Source organism: Chrysemys picta, chromosome 6 (assembly GCF_011386835.1).
Source record: "Chrysemys picta bellii isolate R12L10 chromosome 6, ASM1138683v2, whole genome shotgun sequence".
In the NCBI taxonomy this organism is placed as follows: Eukaryota; Metazoa; Chordata; order Testudines; family Emydidae; genus Chrysemys; species Chrysemys picta.
In genome coordinates, this window is record NC_088796.1 from 12,622,949 (window position 1) to 12,640,953 (window position 18,005).

At 45.1% G+C, this 18,005-nt stretch overlaps 1 protein-coding gene across 1 annotated transcript in view; it reads right to left on the reverse strand.

The window, feature by feature from the left end:
- PSTPIP2 (proline-serine-threonine phosphatase interacting protein 2) overlaps positions 1-4,108 on the reverse strand; it is a 55,348-nt gene extending 51,240 nt beyond the window's left edge. Inside the window, exon 1 of the mRNA XM_065598695.1 lies at positions 4,022-4,108. Coding sequence (XP_065454767.1) covers positions 4,022-4,093 — 72 coding nt within the window. The 5' untranslated portion in view covers positions 4,094-4,108. The remainder of the gene's footprint in view (positions 1-4,021) is intronic.
- Positions 4,109-18,005: the final 13,897 nt, after the last annotated feature.

Sequence of the window (18,005 nt, forward strand, 5' to 3'; positions counted from 1 at the left end):
ATAAGCACTGCTGTCAGCAAGAACCTTCTGACATGAACCTGCAGGTCCATTTACTGACATCTGACTAATCAAACACAGCCTAGAATTAGTCAGTCTCATGGCTGCTTTTCAGCCACTGGATAACCAAAACCTGCAGAAACTCAGCGTATCCTAGGGTAATATTTGCTGTCAGTCAGTTACCAATGCTTCTTCCCACAAAGAGGCAATAGAAGGTGGCAGATCTCATTCAGGTTAAGTTAACTTGGGCGATTGGCACCTGAGTTTTAACCTCGCCTGAGTCTGAGTAGCCATACTGCAAAGTCGTACTACCGGCATTACTATGTCCTCACTGTTTCTGCACTCCCCCATGTGTTGCTGGAGGCTACAACCCCTGGTTCTTTGTGCTGAGACACTCTAGGATTCTTTCCCACTCAATAGTGAGAGAACTCTTCAGAAGGCACTATGGTAAGGCATTGGAGGACTATCAGCACTGAAGTGATTTATCCTACATCCACACTGGAAAATGGACAGGTTCCAGCCCAAGTTGAAGCAGAGCCTGGGTTCTAATCTATGCTCCCATAAGATTAGCCAAGGTTAAAAGCACCTCCCAATCCAGGTACACGGTTTTTGTGTGTGGATGGGAGGGTTGGGCTAAAACCTGGATAAGAGCCTGGGTTAACGTTGCAATCCTCGACGTGCAGCTGTCTATGTGGTTTATTACACACTGTAACTAACAAGGTAAACCCAAATCACTCCACGGCGGGAGAGTGTTGTCCCCATGAGGAACGATCTAGAGGTAAAATGAGAATCTGCTGGAGGCCACGTCATTGTGTGCAAAGGCCCCATGTGGCTGCATTGGCTCCAGGGATCCTAGCCATTTCCAGCTTCCTGGCAACACTGTTCATGTCAACTACTTAATATGGCTGCATAGACTGTATTTACTTTTCAAAGGACAGCAGGTTAGTAGGGGCGATGATGCACATATCCCCAGCCCTGGAGGGTATACCACCAGCTCCCAGGATGAGGGAAGATTCTGCTATAAAGGCAGCTATCCATATTTTCCACGTGAGTAAGGGGTCCCCTCTGCATGGAATCATCCAGACCTTAGCTTGCAAAGTGTGTTGGGATCCTTCAGAATGAAAGAGTGTCAATATGCATCCTGTGTTGTTGTTATATTATATATAATATTAATGGAGATATCCCATCTCCTAGAACTGGAAGGGACCTTGAAAGGTCATTGAGTCCAGTCCCCTGCCTTCACTAGCAGGACCAAGTACTGATTTTGCCCCAGATCCCCAAGTGGTCCCCTCAAGGATTGAGCTCACAACCCTGGGTTTAGTAGGCCAATGCTCAAACCACTGAGCTATCCCTTGTGAGGTACCATCTAAACCCAAGTAGAAAGCTTGGAGGAAATAGGCCCTTCTACTTGAAAACATCAAAGGATCATCTCTAGTCCTTTGCAGGACACAAAAGCAAGGAGTGTGAGCTGGAGCTGGGGACCCCATGCAAACTGAAACCACCAAGATTTGCCCAGTGCTAGATGGACGTCACACCATTCAGCTCCAAAATACCAAGGCTTCTATCTAGAAGAGGAGAGGGAGCTTGTAATTTCTTATGATTTCTGGGCCAGCCACTTGAAGATGACATAGTAGTCATCAATACTTGAGCAGCGCTTGCCATTCCATCCTGGAGAGGGCAACAGTAACCTCAGCTGCCACACGCTGGTAATAACGTGCATGAAGAGGCGGGAGCGGAGAACACCATGTGGAAGGAGGAATGAGCACTCAGCGTTGTTCATTACAGGCTTTAAGTAGCTACCTAACAATTAGCAATGTCATTTGTTCATTAACATCCCACAAAAGCAGAAAGACCTGGCTGTTGCTTCAATGAATCCGCCCTGTCAAGTTACTAAGAATAACTCTGCTGTTGATGAGAAAAATAAAACAGGTTCCTGCTCTATGTCACATAACCCTGTGATTCAGAGCGGGAACAGGAAGCGGGGCTGTTGAGAATGATAATTAAATCCATTAGTCTCCCTTTCTATTCAGGGTAAAGATAAGGAAAGCTTTGGGTCAGGTCAGTCCTCCATGCATAGAGATTTGTCTGTTTTTAAATGTGACAATGGCAGGCACCAATCTGATTAATTCCTCCTAATGGGGTTTCTTTCTCCTCTGATACAGACTGAGGGTCTGCAGCATCCTTAGGGAAGGGATATTTGTACAGTTTAACATGCCGATGTATGATTGGCCTCTTTGAGAGAACAAAAGGCTGCCCACCATGAAGTATGTTTGAAGAGATAATGTTCCATGCTCAGTAATAACAGCATGAAAACTATTAACTCATGAGGTTCCCTAATTCCTGTCCCAAGAGCAATGGAATAATGACTCTCCACGTATGTTGTCTCAAGCTTTGGGGGTGTACAATGAAAGAGCACTTGTACCCATCCAAGAATCTACTGGTGCTCTGGGAGCATTCATGGACTTAGCCTCACTGCTTGCAGAGTTTGCAGAGCCAGCCTTAGGCCCACAGAACAATTTTTCACACAGATGCACAAAGCCAATGGTTCTTGGGAACCATGATCACAGGCAGAGCTCCCTCTGCTGCCAGGAGGAGGAGAACCTGAAATCGATTTCCGTACTTATCATTTCCAGAGAAGCCTTTAGGGCTTCTCAAAACTTAACTGACGTATTGTTTATCAAACGGGGTAGACACACCTTTCCCAGCACAGATGGTTTTATGCTTAAGGCACTGGCCTGGGACTCAGGTGACCTAGGTTCAGTTCCCTGTTCAGCCACAGACATCCTGTGTGACCTTGGGCCAGTCACTTAGTCTCTCAGTGTAAAATGGGGATAACAATATTATTACTGATTTATGTTACCATAGCGCCTAGGAGCCCCTGGCATGGCTCAGAGCCCCATTGTGCTAGACGCTGTACAAACACACAACAGAAGGATGGTTCCTGCCCCAAAGAGCTTACAGTCTAAGTACTTCCTTTCTCCCAGTCCAGTTGTCTTATCTAGGCATATTGTAAGCTTGCCAGGGTGGGGTCTGCCTCTCTCTATGCGCATGTACAGTGCTGGGCACAATGGGGTCCTGATCTCAATTGCCGTCTCTAGGCACCACCATACAACGATAATAATAATCATCAGCTTCCGAGCCTACGTGGAGCCTAGCTACAAGCTGGGGACAGCCCATCATTGCCAGCTCTCAGAAAGGTTAGTTGAGGGACTGTCCGCCAAATGAACTGAGGCTGTGGGGCTGCTAGGTACCGGAGAATGTGGACGCATTCTGGTGAATTTGAGCATATATATGACTAGAGTTATACAATCATTAGCTAGTTAATTGTCACAGGCAGATAAAGTAAGTATCCACGTCACAGGTTTAAATATGGGGAAACTGAGGCAAAGATGCTAAGTGACTTGACTAAAGCCACAGAGGGAGTCAGTGATTGAGCTGAGATTAGCCCATTGTTGTCCTTTGCTCTCAGTAGTTTACAGGGAATCTACAGGGAAAACCACAGAAACATCGTAAATGATCAGTTCCCATTGGTTGAGGCTGTCAGGGCTCCACAAGGAGAGGGGCTGAAATATATCTCGATATTTCTTGGTCTCTAAAAGCAGTGGGATCCCGTGGTCTGCATGTGTCCTAAAACCTGCCTCTGCCCCTGCGAGGTAGATAAGTATTATCACCCCCTCTGAACAGGTCGGAAAACTGAGGCAGAGAGTTGGTGAGTGATTTGGCTGAGGTCACATGGCAGAGCCAGGAGCAGAACCCCCATCTCCTAACTCCAAGTCCTGTGTCATAACCACAAAATCACTCTCCTACCGGAACCTCTGCCTGTAGCTATTTGTGGCACTCTTGTCTCTAACTGGCTAATTTTGCACATTCCTTTTATCATTCAGATACATGCCAGACACAGGTGACCAATGCATTTGGAAAACCATCAATCAATCACTATCCCTGGAGTTCACTCATTTTGCTGGTGGGGAGGGGGCATTACACTTTTCCCCCGCCCACCCCAAACACAGCCAAAGATTCTTACCTGCATCTGGGGTGCCATTGCCTTGAAGACAGGTTTTTCTATTAGGGCAAAGCTATTCCAAAAGAACTCCATGTCTCTCCTTCTCTCAGCACCTGCCAGCTCTGATGCACCATCCCAACTAGCAGAGCCCGTGGAACAGGTATGAACATAGGTACCAGGAAGGAGCCGCTGTTCTGTAGTTCTAGAGCAGAGCAGTCTGTGGAGTACGTGTAGGTGGGGCACTGCAGGGCAAACACCAGCATGGGGTGGTGTTTGGGGACATATGAACCCGTGGGAAATGTCTCCACAGATTTATATAGTTGCATGATATGCACAAAAGTACAGAATCAAAAATGTGGCTGAAACATAGTCAAGTCCAAAAGCTGCATGGAAAACATACATGAAGGGACTTAAGAGAAATTAGGCTACTCCATTCAACATAAAGCAAATAATAATAATAATTTATAGAGATATCCTATCTCCTAGAACTGGAAAGGACCTTGAGTCCAGCCCCCTGCCTTCACTAGCAGGACCAAGTACTGATTTTGCCCCAGATCCCTAAGTGGCCCCCTCAAGGATTGAACTCACAAGTCTGAGTTTAGGAGGCCCATGCTCAAACCACTGAGCTATGCCTCCCCCCAAACTGAAAACCAGGAACTTCTGAGTTCTAACCCTGCTTCTGACACTGGTTAATTGTGTAGCCTTGAGTACATTACAATACTTAAATCTTTCTGTGCCTCAGTTCCCCAACAGTAAAACAGAGGTGAGAATACTTCCTTACCTCATAAGAGGATTGTAAACTTAATGAATGTTTGTTAAACACTTTGAAGACACTTTATATGTCCTTAGTGTTATGCTGATGATGATACAAGCTTCAGAAAGAAGCCTTTCTATTACCTTCAAACCAGATCAGTTCCTGCAAAGGCAGCAAAAGATACTTCCTAAAGTCTTCCTTCCTCTTTGAAAAGGCCTTTCCACCACAAGAACAAAAATACTCTATTTCCCCATGTTAAGTATTCTCACACCTCTTGTCAAACTGTTTGTAATGAGCTATCTGGATTATCACTACAAAAGTTTTTTCCTTTAATTAATTAGCCTATTAGAGTTGGTAGGATAACTCCCACCTTTTCATGTTCTCTGTATGTGTATATACTGTATATCTCTTTACTATATGCTCCATTCTATGCATCCAATGAAGTGGGCTGTAGCCCACGAAAGCTTATGCTCAAATAAACGTGTTAGTCTCTAAGGTGCCACAAGCACTCCTGTTCTTTTTGCGGATACAGACTAACACGGCTGCTATTCTGAAACTCACACCACTGGCACTCTTCTACCCAGCAAACCCCAACCAACCACAAATAAATAAAATTTTAAAAAAGCAAAAGCTTTACCTCTAGCAAAGTTTGTAATCCAAAAGAGAAGTGCCAAAGACGCCATGGAATTCAATACGGACATTGCCGTTGATATTGATTTTTTGTGGATGGTGCTCTGATACTATGGTGACAGGCACCAGCATGAAAACTCTACACTACAGCGGGGAGTCGATTTAAGATACGCAAATTCAGCTACGTGAATAGCGTAGCTGAATTCGACGTATTGCAGCCGACTTACCCCGTTGTGAGGACGGCGGCAAAATCGACTTCTGCCGCTTTTTGTTGGCGGCGCTTACTACCACCTCCGCTGGTGGAGTTAGAGCGCCGATTCGGGGATCGATTGTCGCGTCCCAACGGGACGCGATAAATCGATCCCCGAGAGGTCGATTTCTACCCGCCGATTCAGGCGGGTAGTATAGACCAGACCTTAGATAGAAAAGTATAGGGAGTGGATTATCAGATGGTGTAATTTGTCGTAGCTCCATAATTTACACCAGTTGATAATCTGCCCCAATAACTTCTGAGTCAGAAAGGAGAGAAATAGCTGGATTCCTAGAAATCCTGGGTTGTGTCCACAGCCTTGAATTATAAAGAAGATTGACGGTGGACTTGATAAGAGTCTTCAAATATGTTAAGCGCTGTGACAAAGGAGAAAATGGTCAATTGTTCTATGTCTTCTGAACATATGACAAGTAGTGATGGGCTTAATCTTCAGCAAGTGAGATTTGGATTAGATATTAGGAAAACCTTTCTAACATAAGGATAGATAGCACTGGAACAGACTTCGAATTGAGGTTCTATCATTGGAGGTTTTTAAGAAGAGGTTAGACAAACACCTGCCAAGGATGGACTAGATATACTTTGTCCTGCCTCAGCGTAGGGGGCTGGATTAGATGACCTCTTGAGGTCCCTTCCATCTCTTCATTTCTATTATTCTAACCCCAAGTATGGACTAATACCAACATAGAAGTGTTTATATTCTGGTATATACCATATGGGAATGAAATATACCACTTCTATGCTGGTATAATTGTGTCCACACTTGGAGGGTTGTACTGCTTCCACTGTACTGGTATAGATGAAGCACTACAATTTTTGTGTGTAGACAAGATCGTAACGTGCTCAGTTATGGGCATGGCAAAATACACTCGATTAGAAAGATAGGTACGTACGACTTGATCCAAAGCCATTGAAGTCAATGAGAATCTTTATGTAAGTAAAGAAACCTGATTTTTCAGAAGTGAAGAGATCCACAAATCCCATGGAAGTCCAGGGGAACTGAGGGGGGGGCTCAACACCTCTGCAGATGAGGCCCCATTTCTGTTGAGGCACCTGGTTCGCACATTCTGGCCCATATGTGGGTAAGAAGCTCCAGCCTGTATTGTTTTTTGTAACAACTGAGTGTGAAAGGTAGTTGTGAAAAAAAGGGTCACCAGTTGAAAGTGTTCTTTACTTACATGTGCAGACAGGGACCGAGGAGCCTACATTACATAGCTACTCAGCTTGGCTTGATTTTTAAAGTTCAGTATTTGTAAGGGAAGTGTCATTTTGGGCAGGATGGGGATGGGGGGAGAGGGAGGCTGTGGGTTGAAACCTGATTTTCAGAAGGGCTGAGCATCCACTAATCCCACTGAAGTCAATCAATGGAATCCAGCTAACAACCCACAGCCTCCCCCTTGCCCCTGTCCTGCCCAAAATGACACTTTCCTTACAAATATTTTAGAACGTCTACCTTTTGGCATGTATTTATCCATCACCCTCCAGTAACCTCTGCCTTACCAGTTTCTTGGGCTCAGGACTGGAGTAACTGGGTGAAATTCTTTGGCTTGTGATTTAAAGGAGGTCAGATTAGATGATTGAATGGTCCCTTCTGGCTTTATAATTTATCACACAGTTCCCCTCCTCATCCCAACCATGTCCCCCTGTGCTTCTCCTGGTCCTCTGCACACACATGCACGCACCAACCCTCCGTCAGGGCTGAAATGCTTGGGTAGAATGTATTACCAATTCCCCAGGGAATCTAGTTTAAAGCAGAGAGATGGGACTCGGTTGTTGTGCCTCAGTCCAAGAGTCCCTGAGGGCAGAGTTCCCACGGAGACAGGTGAGGCTCCTTTCTCCACCCCCGCCCCATTAGCCTCCCAAAAGCAGGCATGTCATTTGCAGCTCCCCCCTAGCTCCCCCACTCCCCAACTTTTCATAGGTCTGTATGCTCCATGCTTTCACTCCACTCATCAACTTTAGAAGCGGTCATTAGGTAAGCAAACTCCCCCGACTGCTCCCTCAATTTTCCTGAAATGATGCCCCTCCCCAAGAGTATGTAGCTATTGGGTAGGACCTTGTTTAACAGGCTATTTACTAAAAAGAACAGACACACCACACAATCCATTGTCTACAGCCAAGCTCTAAGATACAACCACATTTGCTCCAATCCCTCAGAGATAAACACCTACAAGATCTCTATCAAGCATTCTTAAAACTACAATACCTACCTGCTGAAGTAAAAAAACAGATTGACAGAGCCAGAAGAGTACCCAGAAGCCACCTACTACAGGACAGGCCCAACAAAGAAAATAACAGAACGCCACTAGCCATCACCTTCAGCCCCCAACTAAAATCTCTCCAGCGCATCATCAAAGATCTACAACCTATCCTGAAAGATGATCCCTCACTCTCACAGATCTTGGGAGGCAGACCAGTCCTCGCTTACAGACAGCCTCCCAACCTTAAGCAAATACTCACCAGCAACCGCACACCATACAACAAAAACACTAACCCAGGAACCTATCCTTGCAACAAAGCCCGATGCCAGCTCTGTCCACATATCTATTCAAGTGACACCATCATAGGACCTAACCACATCAGCCACACCATCAGGGGCTCATTCACCTGCACATCTACCAACGTGATATGTGCCAGCAATGCCCCTCAAACTGGACAGTCTCTATGCAAAAGAATAAAAGGACACAAATCTGACATCAGGAATCATAACATTCAAAAACCAGTGGGAGAACACTTCAACCTCTCTAATCACTCAGTGACAGACTTGAAGGTGTCAGTTTTGCAACAAAAAAACTTCAAAAACAGACTCCAAAGAGAGACTGCTGAACTCGACTTAATATGCAAATTAGACACAATTAACTTAGGCCTAAACAGAGACTGGGAATGGTTGGGTCATTACACTAATTGCATTTTTTTTCCCCCCATGTTAAGTTCTCCTCACACCTTCTATGGGTCATCTCGATTATCACTTCAAAGTTTTTTCTTCTGCTGCTACTGATAGCTCAATCTCAATTGATTGGCCTCTTACAATTGGTATGTGTACTTCCACCTTTTCATGTTCTCTGTATGTATAAATATCTTCTTTCTGTGTGTTCCACTCCATGCATCTGAAGAAGTGGGCTGTAGCCCACGAAAGCTTATGCTGAAATAAATTTGTTAGTCTCTAAGGTGCCACAAGTACTCCTGTTCTTTTTGCGGATACAGACTAACACGGCTGCTACTTTGAAACCAGGCTATTTACTGAGCACTCGGGAAGCTAGGAATGGGTAGAGAGCCAGCTGGTCACAGCTCAGCCTCAGGGTCAGAGCTGTCCCCTGCTGAAAGCCCTGGCTTTGTGGTTCCTCAAGTTAATCTCTGGGCTATTATTGGTTCATTAGCATTTCTAGTTTGTTTTCAGTCAATAAATAACCCTTTTCCCACCTCCAACATTGCAGACTTTGAACTTATTTGACCAAAATCAGGATTTACTGATTGTCTGGCATCCCCAGCTTCCTGGAAAATGAGGGGCACCGGTGACATCCCAAGGGAATTAGTTAATTCTTGGGAAAGCTGGTGGGGGAAGGAAATATTTGGGCACGGGGTAGCTACAGAGAAGTAGCTTCAGCGCTCACCATGGAGCAGCTCTGTGCTTTCACAAACCCAGCTAATTCATCCTCACCACCTCTGTGAGGCGTGGAAACAGCGTTATCCTCAGGCCACAGAGAGAGTCAGTGATGGGGAGCCCCAGGTGTCATAGGCCCTCAGTGCACGAGACAATGTCTTTCATTTATTAGCTGATCTGGGCCTGGCCCTTGTGCACATGGGGCGGATGGGTGAACCTTCCTGTCCTTGTGCAGCCCATGTAAGAGCCAGACACACTGCAGTCCCTGAGTGCAAGGACTGCTTCCTCCGTACACCCTGATGAGTATGCAGTACCCCAAAGGGGCAGGACCATGCTGCTTCTTCTCAACTCCCCCTCCCACCCCCCGAGCAGTAGGTCTGCACCTCCTGGAGGAGCAAAGGTAACTGCGGATCTGTAGTTCAAATAACTTTCATCAGAGCCTGCTCAGATGCAATACTAATAGAGAGCCATGTGGCTGCATAGGGACATAGGACAGGACTAGGGTGACCATATGTCCCATTTTGGCCAGGACAGTCCTTTTTTTTAAGCCCTGTCTCCAACTCCAAATGCTACATCCATTGCACAGGGACACCATGTGGATTTGTGGCCCTTTCTGGAGCACGTTGTGTCGTGAGGCTAACCCAGCTCACCCACCTACTGTATGTCATTTTTCCATCTGAGATCAATATGACAAGAGTGTTCATTTTCTTTAACGGTCTCAGAACACTAGAGAGCCCGACAGATCAGAATTTGCTTATGCAGTACATGCTGCAACATCTACTCTCCAGATCGTATTGTATTTCTGAGCTAAACGTATTTTTCTAGTCAAGCAATCGTGATCCTACAGTAATATTACATAGCGCTGATATAGCACGTGTTATCACTAGACCTCAAAGCACTTTACAATGTATTTATCTTCAGAACATCCCCGGGAGGCAGGTAACTATTACTGTCCCCATGGAACTGAGGCATAGAGAGACTAAGTGATTTGCCCTAAGGTCATACAAGAAGTCTGTGGCAGAGCAGGGAATTGAACCCAAGTCATCGGCTAGTACTCAAATCACTGGGCCATGTGGTCTGTGCTGGTGGGGAGGATTACTACTGTAATAGTGTATTTTCTGGTCAACTTCCTGTACATTGCCACACTGTTTAGTACTTGCAGTTTCAAGCAAAAATTGCTTATCCTCTGTTAGGCCCTGATCCAACCACCATTAAAATGAATGGCATTGGAGCAGAACCAGCATGGGGGGGGGGGAGGAATATGAAGACTCCTCTGAAGGGTGTAGCAGTGGGTATTCACCCCTTTGTTAGGGGGACCTAGGTCAGACTATTAATATGGAACAGTTACTACCATATTCTCTGTTAAGGAGGCAGGGTAGTACTAGAGATAGGAAATCAGGACTCCTGGGTTCTATTCCTACCTCTAGTAGGATGACCAGATAGCAAGTGTGAAAAATTGGGACACTTTTTTGGGGGAGGCAGAGGGTGAGTATAGTTACATATATAAGACAAAGCCCTGGATATCAGGAAGTCTGGTCACCCTACCTCTAGGCTACCATTGGCTTACTGTTTCACCTTGGACAAGTCACGTAACCTTAGCTGACCTATCTATCAGATGAGGATGATAATACTTTGATACCATCTGTCTGAGAGCTTTAATCAATGCATCGAAGGTGCATTGAGATTCTTGGTCAAAATATCCACGGGCGAGTCTTGCAAAATTAGGAGCATTTTGGGGGACTTTGCCTTGTTCTGAAGCAGCAGCAATGGCTACTGCTGGAGACTAGCTGGGCCATTGGCCTGACTTCGGGTAGCAATTCCTAACTACCGACTTGGCTGTATCTGCATAGTCAAAATTCACACCTGTAATCCTCCAATGGTGCAGCTCTACTAGTGGTCACCCTGGGAGAAGCTGTAGTCCAGACAGACCACAGGTGTTTTTAGCGTTGGGTTATCTAACCGTACTTTGACTACCCTACGAAGCTTCCACTATTGCTACCACTGATGGGGAAATACACGGCCTCTTTTTCATCATGTAGGACAGGCCCCTGCCTTTTCTTTAGCATTTCTGCTCAGCTTCCCACCTTGACAGTGCTTCTTCTTGTTTCAGCTACATCCACCTGCCAGGGAAATGGCCCTTGGCTATTTACTGTTAAACAGAGCCAGGATCGTGCATTGCTTCTGCGTGGAAACTAACTGCACAACTCACGGTCCCTGTTGAGCCATCTGCAAGGAGTGTCACTGAACGGAAATGTGCTAATAGGGATGCGGAAAAAACTATCAGTCAAGAGTCATTCATACCAACATGGACTGGAACTTCATTGCTTTTCCCCCTTTCTGTTGTCACGCTCCCCAAAGCACATGCCTGTCTTCATCTACCAGGTACTCTCTGCACCTTCAGAACCCTGCCGGGTCCCAGCCTGGTAAGCAATCCCCACAAAGTGCTTTGCGGATGGACCAGCTTGACATTTTTCATGACACTTTTTTTTTTAAATTGAAAAACAGTTCTTTTTCAATCACAATATTTGCAAAAAAATAGCACTATCGTTTTTGTTTGCAATTTTAAAAAATCTTTCTGAAATCTTGTGTGTCAGAGACTCCCCTTGGGATAACAAGCCTCAATTTCTTTGTTAAACTGACAAACTCATATAACTCATATAAGCTTGCAGCGTCCAGTGGGCATAACTGGACATTGCAAGACGGGGCTTCCTAGGGTTGTGTCTGGGACCGGAGATATTGGCTAATATCATTCGGTTGCACAATCCAAGCAGCTCACATGCCAGAGGCTGTGTGGGAACAGCCCAGGAGTGGGGGTTCTCACAGCAGAGCAGGGTAAGGCTGGCTTCCAGAGTCAAGGATTGGAGTGACCTAGCAGATCACCGGTCCAGATAACACCAGAGGGGAACATCACACATTGGTATTAGCATAAGTAAATATTTATAGTACGATAGTGCCTGAATCCCCCAACAGACAATCCTTGCCTTGAAATTCATCTAGCCATCACAGTGCACTAATACAACCCTCAAGGAGGTAGTGAGCCTGGGAGGCAGTGAGTGGGCTGTGCTGCATAACTCACTAACTGGAAGATCCAAGTTTAACAATAAACTCTGTTATGGCATTATGAAACCTAAGAATTACTGTCCGGAAATTAATGCTAGTAGTGGGCAAGTTAAGGTAAAAGCAAGCTTGGGAATAGACAAATGAAAATGAAGAAACCCTATGAAAAAGAGATGTTCAATCTAATGGGACAAAGTCATTTTAGAAGCCTTTTAATCCTCTTTAAAAGATCATCTCTTTAGAATCCCTGCAGCTCAAAAACAAACAAACCCTGACATTTCAGCTGGATGTGAGGTTTCTGGCCAGCCTGGCAACAAAAAGGTTAACTAGAAAAGGGGGCCTGTGTATCCCAAAACAGAACGTTCATGCTGCCAACCTGGAACCAGTCTGGGCTGATGTGTCTTTTGCTAGCAAAAGACAAAGTGAGGTCACAGAGATGCCTTCCCCATTGGGAGATTCAAGTCACTGTAACAGCTAGTGCATATGAAGCAATCTCAATCCGGTCCCTTCCTAGTTTTGCAATTACGATTCTTAGCTACTGCAAACTTCCACTTCTCATATTTTTAAAGATTCACTGTCCCTTTTTCTTTTCTGTGCTTTGTTTCACCAGATTTATCAATCCTGAAATACTGTTATGTCTCTAAATTATTATAATCAGTGCTGTTTATGGCAAGAAACCCTGGTCTGGTCAGCTGATCCCAGGATGGGGAGCTGAGAACTGCTCCAGCTCTGACACTGATTATCTCTGTGGCTTTGTGCAAGTCTCTTAATCACTATATGCTCGTTTTCCTGAGCTAAAACAAGCTATTGCACAGGAGAGTGCATTTGTTAATGTTTCTAAAATAATTATGTTAAATAAAATTAAAGTAAATTGAAGATCTGTGTGGGGAACTTTTATCAATAACATACAGTCAATCTTGAAATAACTCCATTCCACTGCCATTCACTATTTTCACTGATTTAAAAAAAAATCAGTGAAATTTACAGAAGTTACTAGGTGCAGGCACTTGCCTCCATCACTCAGCATGGAAATGAGTATCTGAGAATCAAGTTAAAATAAAAAAACCCTCTACAACAAAAAATATGGGTGTGAAATCCTGGCCCTCTTGAAGTCAATTAATTTTGCCATTGACTTCTGGGAGATAGTTTCACCTGTCCACTATAGCTGTGCGCTAACTTCACCATTCAGCCACTTCCACAATATCATTCCCACCTGCACCAAGGGAGGGATGACTCTTGACTTAGTGACTTCTATGCAGATCTCTTCAGGCACAAGGATCTGCTCAGAAAGATGAGAATGCAGGCTCACGGCCAAAGATTGTATACACTTTGGGGAAGGGGCCTTGTTTGTATATTGATCTGTAAAGTTTCTAGTATATTTTGGGTGCTATATAACTAATTAATTGGAAGGGGGTGGAATACACCAGACACATTGCTTTTGTGACTGACAGTAATTAGATACAATGGAAAATGCTCAGGCATACAATTATTTTCTTCATGAGCATAACCAGTACATTCTTAATAGAGGTGGTATCTTAAGGGGGTTTACTTATTTACATAAGAAACCAGGTTAAACGATACGATAAAATAATGTGGCTGCCACCATGTTCCACCCCAGAGGTGGCTGCATTTCCATTGTGGGTAAAGTGACCTCTATGTATCCTTTTATACCTAAAAGGGGCATTGTGAGGCTTGTTTATTGTTTGTGAATTGCTGAGAGAGCCTCAGATGAACGACTCCATAGACGTGCAAACCACTGATTATTATTGGGCAAGGAAATACAACATATAGCAAATCTATACAGACAATCAGGTTTTTTCCCCCTCAAGGTATATTTATGTCAGGGAGTTGAGAATGTTGTTCAGATCTCTGTTTCTTTTGTGAGTGGCACTGAACATACAACAATAAAAACGAGTCTTAAAAATCCTCCCAATAAGGGATCATCCCTCAGTCTTTGACTGTAAGATCTTTGAGGCAAGGATTGTCTCTGTCTTGTGTTTGTGCAGCTCCTAGCACAGCAGGATCCCGGTTCATGACAGACTCCTGAGTGCTACTGCAATACAAATAAATAATGATCATATCTGCAGGCCTGCCAGAAACTTGAATGTTAGTGGGGGAGGCTGATGAAAGCAACAAATACACCTCATGCTCCAGGCATTTATTTGTGTGACCTGTTTCCTTGCACTGGGTTGTGAATTCAAAGTCCTCTTCCAGAAGGGAAGCAGCTATCTGGTTGCAAAATGTCTTTCCCTTGACTTCAGAGCTGGGCTGAGCTCCACTGACGGATTCTCAGTGTGTCCGGGAAATGGAGAATTCACTACATTGCTTTTAAAAGAGGCACCACATTTATATGTGTGAGTGTAACAGCCCTCTACAGCCAGCAGTGATTTCCATCATGGACCCACCCAGATTTTGGTACAGGAACTGCCCCTCGGCTTTACTCTATCACTTCACATGGGAATCCATTGGAGCTGGGTCTCTATTGTCCTCTCCATGTTGCTCTTATCTGTTACTGTTTTAGTGAAATAGTCCATTACAATGTGTCCAGCACAGTCAGGGGCGGAGCAGACACCTCCTAGCCAGCTGTGTCGGGCATGGTTGGGGGTGGGTTAATTAGCTATGCTCAGCACTCAGCAGGATTTCAGACTCCGCAAAGATGTCTAAGTGCCCCACCTATGTTGGTTCAGAACTGACTTTCAGTCTCAAAAGCTGCCCTTAATCCCCCTTAATACACATAGGGCCCAGGCCCCCCTGCACAGCGCCTCCCTTTGAAGCCAATGGAAGTTACCCACCTGCATTGCCCCCCAGTTGCTGAGTGCTCTTCTTCCCTACCACTACTGCACCCTACACTGCTGAGTGTTGCTCTCTGGAAACGACAGCGCCGGAGAGCACAAATGAAGTGATGTGTGCGCCTACATTTAAGTTTGTAAAGATCTAGACAAAGGTTTCTAACTATCAGAGGAGTGAAGTTCTGGAACAGCCTTCCAAGGGGAGCAGTGAGGGCAAAAGACATATCTGGCTTCAAGACTAAGCTTGATAAGTTTATGGAGGGGATGGTATGATGGGATAGCCTAATTTTGGCAATTAATTGATCTTTGACTATTAGTGGTAGATATGCCCAATGGCCTGTGATGGGATGGGATCTGAGTTACTACAGAGAATTCTTTCCTGGGTGTCTGGCTGGTGAGTCTTGCCCACATGCTCAGGGTTTAGCTGATTGCCATATTTGGGGTCGGGAAGGAATTTTCCTCCAGGGCAGATTGGCAGAGGCCCTGGGGGTTTTTCGTCTTCCTCTGCAGCGTGGGGCACGGATCACTTGCTGGAGGATTCTCTGCACCTTGAAATCTTTAAACCGTGATTTGAGGACTTCAATAGCTCAGACATAGGTTAGGGGTTTATTACAGGAGTGGGTGGGTGAGATTCTGTGGCCTGCGTTGTGCAGGAGGTCGGACTAGACGATCATAATGGTCCCTTCTGCCCTTAAAGTCTATGACTCTAGATCCACTTTGGGGTGAAAGTCACAACATAAACAGAAGAATAATTGTATGAAGCAGTCAAAAAAATCGATGTAAATGCTGTCCAAACCCAATGTGAAACCATCGTCCTTTGTGGTCAACATGCTCTAAAGCAGCCTGAATTTCTGACCCAAGGTGGGTCTTGCTAATTAGCATGACATTTCATGTTGCTGGTTTAACTGAGAAAATGGGGGTCAGCTAATCAAAACCTCCATTTGGCATGTTCCAAAGCATTAGCTAAGATCTAGTCCTCTCGTCCTCCCCTTTCACAGACGACTAAAAAGCTGCCAACAGACTTGGGTTCTGGTTCTACAAGCCGGGATGCAGGCGAGAGCCAAAATCTGCTTCTCGGAGCACCTGACGTCTTGTAGAGATACAGGGCGAGGCTCATGAAGGAAATACTGACTGGATGTCATGGCATGAATGGAATGCACACGTCCTGCCTTTGCAGAGGGGATGAACTTTATGACCTGCTGGGTCTTTTCCATTTCTGTCTCCTCTGGATCTTGTGTCTACGATGTGTCACTTCTGCTCATTCCTCTCTATAGTGTTGACTGTGCTGAGACCTCCACTTCTTCTCCAATACGTTTCCAGTCGTCATTCTTTCAATCCTTAACCTTAGAGAGGACACAAATGCCACAGCATTGGGGGAATTGATAACCATAGGCACCTGGGATTCCAGTGTGGTCCAAGGGCAATTCCATATGGAGAAACTGAGGAAAGCAAAGCTTATATTAAGAAGCAGAGCTTTGAATTGCCACACAATCCTTTTTTAGGCCACTAACTCCAGAAAGAGCACAGTTAACTAGGTTTAATAAAAATAGCAGACGTATAGCATGCCATTCATTGCAGAGAATCACTCCACCCACTAGTGAGATGCGGCCACCTCTCGAGTGGAATGTGACAGCTGTTTACCCACAGCACAACAGTCAAGGACAGAAACTGAAGACCACCACTGCCCATTGGAACGGCAGGGGAATTTCAGCAGGCAGAATGAAATTAGCCAAACTAAGCAAGTTTGTAGGCAGTGATGGGTAAGGTATGCTCTGTTGTGCAACTACGGTAAGTTTGAGGACTAATTCACCTCTGTCATCATCAGCAACAATATGAAATTCCAGCTGGGTATTTCAGAAATCAGTTCTCCCCTACAAGGAAGGGAGAAGGCACATGGTGCTTAGTTGGTCATCAATGAATCAAAGCCATTAACAATTTTCATGAGATTAGAGTCATTGCATTGTGTTCAGATGACCGATTCCTGACAGTTCCTCTTGTCCCTGCCACTTGAACTTGGCCGTGATGTGCTGCCCATACTTTAACAAGGGGCTCCTAAAAACATGTCAACCAAGTCTGAGATAAACCCCGGTGGGCTAACAAATGCATGTTCACACAGAGGAGGGCTGATAGCCTGTTTATCTTCCCCTTTACTGAAACAAAGCTGCTCGGTTGTAACCAAGATGATACCATTTGGCGAACAGTGCATTTGCGGAGTACTTTTATACTTTGTTCTTGAGAACTGTGCTGAATACAACAGCAGTTTGTAACGAAAATGGCTTTGCAACCTTATTGACAGCAGTTACTACCCCTTTCAGAGTGGTAGTTGGACAGCATTCAAGGTCTTACACAGCTGGGGAGGTTCCGGCAGGCTCCTCTGGGGCAATTCTCAAGATTCCTGCCGTGCAGTGAAATCTAGTCCACTGCAGAGATAAAAAATAGTTTGCTCTTCAGCACTATTTGATTCCTAGGGTTGAGTCTTGTCTAATACGTGTACAGGGCTTTATGGATAACCTCTCAGATGTGTTCCTTAGTTTTTGTATGTCTACTAGCACCCCTTATGCAATAGGTGCTCAAGATTATATACCAGTATCCGGAGAGAGCATGAACACCCTGTGTAGACAAGAGAGAGAATCCTCAATTTGTGAATCAAAGCTGTCACCACATTGTGTTCAGCAATCCTGTTTCTAAGACCTGGTCTACACTAACCCCCCAATTCGAACTAAAGTACGCAACTTCAGCTACGTGAATAACGTAGCTGAAGTTGACGTACCTTAGTTCGAACTTACCGCGGTCCAGACGTGGCAGGCAGGCTCCCCCGTCGACTCCGCGTACTCCTCGCGCTAAGCAGGATTACCGGAGTCGACGGGGAGCACTTCTGGGTTCGATTTATCGCGTCCAGACAAGAC